Below are 9,528 nucleotides of genomic sequence, written 5' to 3'. Positions count from 1 at the left end.
TATTTAATTAATTAATTTCTACCCATCCCTCCCTGCATAGCAGGCTCAGGGCGGCTTACGTAAGATATTCCACCACTAAAACCGATATAGATAATGGTGGAATCTGCATTGGTGTTTTCCACTACTTTGGCCACACTCTCGCTCCATCTCCAAAAAAGATGTCCACATCTCCTTAGGTTTTGCTCTCCTACTGCACCGTTATAATTTCTGCTGTCTGCACTATTTTATTGCCCTGTGGTTTCGGCTCCATTGTAATTGTAGCTTCTCTCTGTCTTAACGGCATGTGGTTGTAAGCACTCTAAGCCGCGCTAATCGGAGGCTTATCTGCTCTGTTTACCTTCTGACAGCACATAGAGGAATATAAGAAACTTTTCCCTTGCTTGACAAGCTAAGAGTGAATGATTTTGTCTTGTTTTGTGATTTCTATATTGCCTGAAAAGTTAGAGAAAGATGCCTTCTACATACATACATACATACATTCTGCAGACTAAACACCCGGTCCTTACCGGTTTTTGGCTATTTTTGGCTATTTTGGCTTTTTTTCTTTTCTTTTTTAAATCACATTTATTATAGCACAGTAGCCACTGTTAGAAAACCACAATAGCTACTCTTAATGAAGACCTTAGAAAGTCTATGTATGACATCAAAAGTTAAGGATAAACTCGTCAGATTAATTTCTACCGGTGGGGTGCTTATGCTTAAAAATATTGACTATACCTCTGACAAGTTTTTTTTTCTTTTAAAAGGTCTTGTGATAAAGAATTTTCTCTTTTCTAAATGAACAGTCGGTCATTTTAAACATACACAATATCGAGACTCTCGTTTTACTTTAGACAGGAAAAGACTGACTTTCTTGTTTAAACCAAAAGCTGGGCAAAACTGAAAGCTGAGAAAACCCTTCTCTTTGAGTGTAAAGAGAAGTTTATAGCTTGTTGGCTTGTTGCCTTAAGTAATTTATTGCCTTGCGTAAAGCGAATGGGTGCCGGCAAACGCTGGGAGTGCTAGAGAAGAGGGAGGAGAATAGCAGCATTCCCGGCCAGCAAGCAGGAAAAAAAATAGCAGATTTCTTTCAAACAAGCATCTCGCCAGTATAAAGAAAGACATCGTCAAGACTGCTTTAAAAATGAGATGCAGATTCAGCCAATATCATAACAATATAGCCATAAAAAACATTACAAAGTGCTAGTGCTGAAACAGTTCGTGGGTGATGGCGGGCATGAGCAGCACCCGACAATACATAAGTCGGCTACCTTCGTAGTCTGGGTTACATCAGGCTGTAAGTAATAATCAGGGCTATTTTGGGGCAGGAACGCACAGGAACGGAGTTCCGGCTGGCTCCCGAGTTGGCCACGCCCAGCAGGAACTCATTAGCATAACAGGCCACACCCAACAGCAGAAACTCATTAGGATTGGCTACATTAGGGGTGTGTGGCCTCACATGCAAAGGAGTTCCTGCTACAAAAAAAGGCCCTGGGTTTTGACCACAAACAAGGTCAACAGAATAAGAAGCAAAAGGTGGGCGTGGCTGGATGAGCACACTTCTGGTAACATTGGTGTGTGGCCTAATATGCTAATGAGCTGTGCTGTCAGGGCTGTGGCCTAATATGCTAATGAGTTTCTGCTGTTGGGTGTGGCCTATTATGCTAATGAGTTCCTGCTGGGCTTTTTCTACCAAAAAAGTCCTGGTAATAATGCTAATATTGTTGTGTAGATATTAGTGCTAGTATTGGGGCCAGGGCCACAGTTTGTATGGCGCGGCTCCTTAATTGAAGGCCTGGTGGAAGAGCTCTGTCTTACAGGCCCTGCGGAACTGTAAAAGATCCCGCAGGGCCCTGATGTCTTCTGGGAGCTCTTTCCACCAGTGAGGGGCCACCACTGAGAAGGCCCTGGCCCTCGTCACAGCCAGCCTGGTTTCTCTGGGGCCCGGCAGAGCCGGCCGATCTTGGGACACCAAGCGTAGTGCTCTCCAGAAAGGCGGTCCCTTAGGTAAGTAGGCCCCTGACCATAAAGGGCTTTGAAGATAGGTACCAGCACCTTGAACTGAATTCGGTATGCTATAGGCAGCCAGTTGGCACGTCTGTTAAGAAGCACCAGGGGTCATCTCGTAGAAAAAAGAGGTGCAGGAGCTCATTAGCATAACTCATTAGCATAACTTATTTGCATATGCCACACCCCCTGACATCACTGGACGTGTGTCAGAAGGCAACACCCACCGCTCAGGCTCCATTGGACTGTTTTGGATTGCTAGCTATTGGGGGGGGGACATGCAGATCGGTCCTCGCAGAGGAGGGAGAGCTTGTACCTGAATAAAACTTGGTCTTAAAGGTCCCACTGGACTCTTTAGGACCAGGGGGGCGGGGGGGCTGTGCAACTTACCTGGCTGCTTCTTGCTCTGACTGAGGGCTGCTGGGAGCAGGGGGTGGGGCTTGTTGCATGTGCCCGCCCCCTGGGCTCTTTACTGCCGGAGCTCTGCTCCTGTGCGCTCCTGCAGGAAATGACCCCTGAGAAGCACCATTAAACTTTTGCCCCCTGTCCATTCCATCTCTCTGACTAAAATCACTTTGTTAATGAAATTCTGTGATCAGCCTCTTTCAATGTATTTGTTTGGTTAACCTCTTGCTCACCCGCTGCCCGTTTCCAAGCTAGTTCTAGACAAAGTTGGAGACCTCTATAGGACAGGGAGGCCGTGGCTCTGTGGAAGAGCCTCTCTTTTGCATAGAGAAGGTCCCGGTTTGTATCCCCAGCGCCTCTATTGAAAAGACCTGGCAGGAGGTGACGTGAAACACCTCATCCTGAGACCCCGGAGGGCTGCCACCGGTCCGAGTAGACAGTACAGACTTTGATGGACCGATGGGTGTGATTCAGTATACGGCAATTTCATGTGTACAGGAAGACAGCTGCGTGGTTTACCGCTTCCCTTTGTGCCCGGGTGAATACCCCTCACCATGAATCACTCTGAAATTGTAGAGATGTGTTAATTTCCTGCGGAGTGGGCTGTGAAGCATTTTCCAGACTTCCACAAATCTGCAACAGGTTTCCCAATAGCAGTTGGTGAAGGGGACAGGTAATGAATGAGTCATGGAGGTACAACCGGATAGCGTAAAGTTAGAAACCATTGCATCGTTGGGAGACATTCAAGAGCCGAGGGATGATTGGGGAAGGGCAGGAGAGAGGAAAGTCTTTGAGCGCTGGAGGAGATCAAGCAGTTCATGGGACCCTCAACAGAACAGATCCACAGGATCCAAGCCATATTTTTTTTAATTGCCACCAGAAGTATCACATGTCTCTTCATTCCTGGACAGATCAAATTTCTCACCCGATTCTCCATCCAGGCCCCGAAGGGGTCCTCACCTCTCTTTTGTTTAACGTGCTCATGACCTCAGTAGAATCCTTGACATTTAGCTGTGAAACCAGTCCATAGATTGATACGTTGTCGAAGGGCTTTCCCGGCCGGAGTTCATTCGTTGCTGTAGATTTGTTTGTTGTCCAAACCCAGGGCCTTTTTTTTGTAGCAGGAACTCCTTTGCATGTTAGGCCACACACCCCTAATGTAGCCAATCCTAATGCGTTCCTGCTTTTGGGTGTGGCCTATTATGCTAATGAGTTCCTGCTGGGCGTGGCCAACTTGGGAGCCAGCCGGAACTCCGTTCCTATGCGTTCCTGCCCAAAAATAGCCCTGACCAGAAGTGTCACATGCCTCTTCATTCCTGGACAGATAAAATTTCTCACCCGATTCTCCATCCAGGCCCCGAAGAGGTCTTCACCTCTCTTTTATTTAACGTGCTCTCCACCTCAGTAGAATCCTTGAGTGAGTTTAGCTGTGAAAACAGTCCATAGATTGATACGTTGTCGATGGCTTTCACGGCCGGAGTTCATTCGTTGCTGTAGATTTTCCGGGTTGTGTGGCCGTGGTCTTGGCATTGCAGGACCTGCCGTTTCGCCAGCAGCTGTGACTGGCATCCTCAGAGGTATACCGCAGAAAGAGGGAATACTCTCTGTGTCAAGGTGAGAAGGAAAATGGTAGGCAGGTAATTTATAAGAAGTGGCGGCCCCTATATAAAAGCCTGGCGGAAGAGCTCCGTCTTGCAGGCCCTGCGGAACTGCATAAGGTCCCACAGGGCCCTGATCTCCTCCGGGAGCACGTTCCACCAGGAAAGTACCAGGATGGAGTACTCTCTGTATCAAGGATATACCTCTGAGGATACCAGTCACAGCTACTGGCGAAACGTCAGGTCCTGCAATGCCAAGACCACGGCCGGACATCCCGGAAAATCTACAGCAACTAAAGTCCGTAGATTCTTTATACAGAAAGGCCCATCTACTCAAAGGCTCAGATAACTGCAAAAGTCTTGGACTTGGGCTGCGTTTGGAGAAGTAACAAACATACAATCTCTGCTTCTTTTTCTTTTTCACCCATTAAGGCACGACGGCAAATTTCGGTCAGGTTCGGTTGTCCCCCCCATGGTTCAGATCTGTGTGTGGTTTAACCGTCCGCTGGAGAAAACACGATTCGTGGCCAAGTGTAAAGGTAAAAAGTGGACTTGTGTGTTGGAAGATGGTTGGTTTCATGTGGCATTCTCTATGAAATGGTTAGCAAATGCACTTTTGTAACTGGCAAAAGGTTCCCCCTCCCCCCCCCCCCCATTCACAAAGCTGGGGCTGCTGCTAGTCTTTGCCAGAATTCCACTTGTGCACACAAAACAAATCCAGTAGTCGACATCGTCTCCTCTTTTTCTGCCCAAGTCCAACTTGCAGTGCTCAGTTGCACATTGCCGCAGTCTGACAAAAGTGCAGGTCTTACTCCTGCGTTGGGAGCTTGCGCTCTGTTCGAAAACGGTATCCTCAGGATGCTCAAGTTCCTAGTCCTTATGGATGCAAAGGCAAGCTCAAACATACAGGGACAACACTCGGAGAGATCTTGGGGGGGGGAGTGGGGTGCAGTGTGGAGCACGTGCTTGTCTTTTCCAGTGCCCAGTCTAGATTTTCTGGCCGTCCCCATGAATAATGGCAGCAACATCAGTTATGCCAAAGTCTGTGTATGCTTGAAGGGACGTGTAGGCCAGGGGTGTCGAACTCATTTGTTATGAAGGCCGGATCTGACCTAAATGAGACCATACGTGTCATAAAATGTAATGCCAAGTAGTGTAGATATAAACTTTATAAAGGACACAAACACAAAGGAGTTTTTTTTACTTTAAAACATGCTTAAAACATTAGCACTCTTGCAATATTTTGTTTATTCAACAGAGTCTGATAACTGACACCTCTTGCTCTGAATTATTGCATCAAAATGTCTGTGCTGTTGCAATCTTCAGTATGCTGTTCAGGTGTGTATCTGTAAACTGCAAACCTACGATGACACAGCAGCAGCGGAACTGGAAGAAGCAGCAGAAGACAGCCAGTTCCACTGCGGGCCTGAGAGAAGCCCTCCAGGGGCCTCATCCGGCCCCTGGGCCGCATATTTGACACCCCTATTATAGGCATTTCAGACATTGGCTTTTCTTGGCGTTAGAAGCATGGCTGTATTGTGCATCCTTTGTGCCAGTGAAACCAGCGTCCAGAAGTTTTCAGAGGCGGTCCCATGAAGTGTTCCCTCTAAGCTGAGTTAGTGTGAGCTAGCTCACAGGTTTTTAGCCTCTGGCTCACACATTTTTTGTCTCTGCTCGGGAAGGAAGGCTCCAGAGCAAACTAACTGATGCAGTAGCCAAATTGCTCGTTCACAGCTTTAATGCCAGTAGCTCACAATGCGGAATTTTTGCTCACAAGACTCCCACGGCTCAGAGGGAACATTGGTCCCATGGCAACTTAACAAAGGGGGCTGTCCGAGTGCACTGCCCCTGACTGGAATCCCTTGCCACCAAAGCACCTCATGCTCATTTCCTTCTCATTCCCCTCACAAGTGTCCCAGCATCCCCCCGTTCAGTGTGCACGGCTTGCTCCAGGATGGCCAGTTCTGGTCACCATTTCCCAGAAAGGACGTTGCAGAGCTGGGGGAAGTGCAGGGGATGGCAACCGAGCAAGGCTCCCTCCAAGCTGTGGAGTCCTGTGAGCAAAAATCCTACTTTGTGAGCGACCGGCATGAAAGTTGTGGACGAGCGATTTGGCTGCTGCATCAATTCGTTTGCTCTGGAGCCCTTCCTTCCTGAGCGAAGGCAAAAATCTGAGAGCCGGAGGCTAAGAAACTGTGAGCTAGCTCACACTGACTCAGCTTAGAGGGAACGCTGCAGCCAAGGAGGAAAGGGCGAAGCGTCTCTGGGACTTTTCCGTTTAGAAAAGAGACGACTGGGGGGGGGGGGACATGAGAGAGGTTTATCAGATTATGTACTTTTTCTCCCTCCCCCCAAATACCAGAACTCGAGGGCCATCCAATGAAGCAGATGGGCAGGAGGGTCAGGATGGACAAAAGGAAATACCACTTTACACGGCGAGTGATTAAAATGTGGTATTCGCTGCCAGACAATTGAAAAGGGGATTAGAGAGATTTGAGAAGGAGAACTCTATCAATGGCTCCTAGCTATGGTGGCTGAGGGGAATCTCCACATCCAGGTGGCACTAAGCCTCTGAATCCCAGAGCCAGGAGGCAACCTCAAGGGGAAGGCCTCGGCTTCTCTGCACTGTGGCTGCCCCTCCAGAGGAATTGGTTGGCCCCTGTGTGAGACAGGAGGCTGGATTAGGTGGACTACTGCTCTGATCTAGCAGGGCTGTTCTTAGGTTCTTAGATGTCAGGGGAAGGCCTCGGCCTCTCTGCCCTGTTGTTGGCCCTCCAGAGGAACTGGCTGGCCCCTGTGTGAGACAGGAGGCTGGACTAGATGGACCCTCCCTGGTCTGGCCCAGCAGGGCTCTTCTGATGTTCTTCTCAGGGGAAGGCCTTGGCCTCTCTGCCCTGTGGTTGGCCCTCCAGAGGAACTGGTTGGCCCCTGTGTGAGACAGGATGCTGGACTGGATGGACTATTGGTCTGATCCAGCAGGGCTCCTTTTATGTTTAACGATGCTGGGGAAATGAAGCAGAAAGTGTTGGGAGGGTCTCCCCGAGGGTAAGAGGAGGCTGCCCCCCGCCCCCCTCCAAGACTTGAGGTCACCCCCTCACTGTAGAGCTAGCCCTGGAAAGGTCGGTCTTTCTCAACAGGTTGACATGGTGGGTGGGGAGGAAGGTAGGTAGGGGAGACTGTGGGTCTTGGCCAATAAGGGCAGGATTTGTGCAAAAGCCATGGAAGAGGAAATAAACCAATAGCTCAGTAGGACTCGGACACACCACCCCCAAATGAATGGAGCTTTTCCTGAATGCTTTCCAGTTGTCTCCATAATTACAAGGCCTAGTAGTAGTTCATAAGCAATAGGTGGACCTTTGTATCAATACTTTGCATTAGAAGGTGTCTTCCTCATGATGCCAACCTAGCAGTTCGAAAGCAAGAAATTGCAAGTAGATAAATAGGTACCGCTTCGGTGGGAAGGCGACAGCGTTCCGTGCGCCTCGGCGTCTAGTCATGCCAGCCACATGACCATGGAAACGTCTTCGGACAGCGCTGGCTCTTCGGCTTGGAAACGGAGATGAGCACCGCAACCCTAGAGTCGGATTCGACTGGCTTTCGAGCAAGGGAACCTTTACCTTTACCCCCTGGTGATTAATGTCCTTTGCTGTATGTGATTTGACTTCCTGATTGTTGCAGTGTGTGTGTACGCGCACGCGCGCTTTAACGGAGATGTTAACAATGCTCCTTGTGTACCTGTTTCCTTTGGGCATGTTTAGCATTCCGTTGAGAGTTATTCTTTACACAACTCTGACACCTGTGTAACTTTATTCTCCCGCTTAATGTCTTTATATTGCCTACCGAATTAATTGTGGAGATGAATTAGGGTATTGCAAATTGTCTTTGGTTTTCTTGCTCATATCCGATGAAGGAGAAAAGAGGATTGATGCTGTTGTGTGTGTGTGTTTGTTTGTTTTTAATTTTCCAACAGCCCTGAAGTCCTCCATTAAGCCAAGTCCTTTCTCTGGAAACATATACCACATTTTGGGCAAAGTAAAGTTTTCAGGTAACTGGCGTCCTCTCCTCTTCCCTTCCCGCTAAGCTGCTCAGGGCCTGTCTCTTATTTAATCGTATCCCACGGCCTCTTGTGCCTGACTTTCCACCCACTGGGGGACCAAACACGGTTCCCCGCTGCTCCATTCTATCTTCCCAACAACTCTGAAATAGGTTAGGTTGAGTGGCGTGACTGGCCTACCTAGCACGGCTCCATGGCAGAGTGGGGATTCGAACTCGTGTCTCCCGCTTCCTCGTCAGAGCCTCCGTTAAGAGTGTCCAACTAGGATCCAAGAGAACAACCGCCTTGGCGGTCACGTACGTAACGTCCCTCGTGCTTAGCTTTAATAGCAGCCCAAGGCAACCTCCAGAGCTCAACTCGTAATTCTGTGATCCAGTGTAGAACCAGCCCTTGAATCTCGTTAGGGTGCAGTGTGTGAGCATTCCTCGTTTTTAAAAGGCGTCTTTGGTATATGATCTTCCCGCGTCAGATTCGGACCGAGTGATTGAAGTCTGCCACAACACCTCCTCCAACTCATTAAGCCTGGCGCCCGTTCAGGAGGGGCCGACTCCCCCTCCCGATTCAAGAAACGAGAGCCGAGACCACGGCGGGCCTCAGGACTGCTTCCTGGTCTTCGTGGGCTGCTCCCTGAAAGAAGGCGACATCAAAGACTGGCTGAGAGAAACGGCAAAGCAGGTGTGTCCTCCCCGACAAGGCTCCCGGAGTCCCGGGCGCAGTAGGAATGTCTCTGTCTTGGGGTATCACTTCTCTTGAAACGAGCTTTGCAGGCAGCCTCTATAAAGGGCTTCCCAGGCCAGGTTTTTGGTAGCCGTCATGGCTTGACGCTCTTGGTTTCCTGCAGGACACTGGTTGGCCACCGGTGGGTATGGAGGGTGAACTTGATGGAAGTCTTCAAGACTCACAAAACATGTGGCAGCGGAGTAGCTTTCGTGAGTCACGGCTCACATCTTCAGATACCTGGTATCTGAAGAAGTGAGCCGTGACTCACGAAGAAGAAGAGATGGGATTGATACCCCGCCCTTCACTACCCAAAGGGGTCTCAGAGCGGCTCACAAACTCCTCTCCCTTCCCCTCCCCACAACAGACACCCTGTGAGGTAGAAGAAGAAGAAGAAGAGATTGGATTCCTACCCCGTCCTTCACTACCCAAAGGAGTCTCAGAGCGGCTTGCAAACTCCTTTCCTTTCCCCTCCACACAACAGACAACCCTGTGAGGTAAAAGATGAAGAAGAAGAGATTGGATTTATACCCCGCCCTTCACTACCCAAAGGAGTCTCAGAGCGGCTGACAAACTCCTCTCCCTTCCCCTCCCCTCCCCACAACAGACACCCTGTGAGGTAGAAGAAGAAGAAGAAGAGCAGTGGTGTTAGCGCTCCAGGTCAAGTTTTGCTCATTAATCACTCCCAAAAACTTAAAAGTAGCCACCCTCTATGTTGTACTATGTACAATGACAATAAAGTATATTATTATTATTATTATTATTATT

The 9,528-nt window shown here is 49.1% G+C and overlaps 1 protein-coding gene across 1 annotated transcript in view; it reads left to right on the top strand.

The window, feature by feature from the left end:
• LOC107114773 (chromosome unknown open reading frame, human C20orf194) overlaps positions 1 to 9,528 on the top strand; it is a 146,045-nt gene that overhangs the window by 126,170 nt on the left and 10,347 nt on the right. Inside the window, exons 31-33 of the mRNA XM_015416363.1 lie at positions 4,422 to 4,528; positions 7,960 to 8,034; positions 8,513 to 8,718. Of these exons, the coding sequence (XP_015271849.1) occupies positions 4,422 to 4,528; positions 7,960 to 8,034; positions 8,513 to 8,718 (388 nt within the window). The remainder of the gene's footprint in view (positions 1 to 4,421; positions 4,529 to 7,959; positions 8,035 to 8,512; positions 8,719 to 9,528) is intronic.

This window comes from Gekko japonicus, unplaced genomic scaffold (genome assembly GCF_001447785.1).
Source record: "Gekko japonicus isolate JY-2015 unplaced genomic scaffold, Gekko_japonicus_V1.1 scaffold1256, whole genome shotgun sequence".
NCBI classification, from domain to species: Eukaryota; Metazoa; Chordata; class Lepidosauria; order Squamata; family Gekkonidae; genus Gekko; species Gekko japonicus.
The sequence above is the reverse complement of the archived record's forward strand: the minus strand, read 5'-3'. Positions and strand labels throughout refer to the sequence as shown.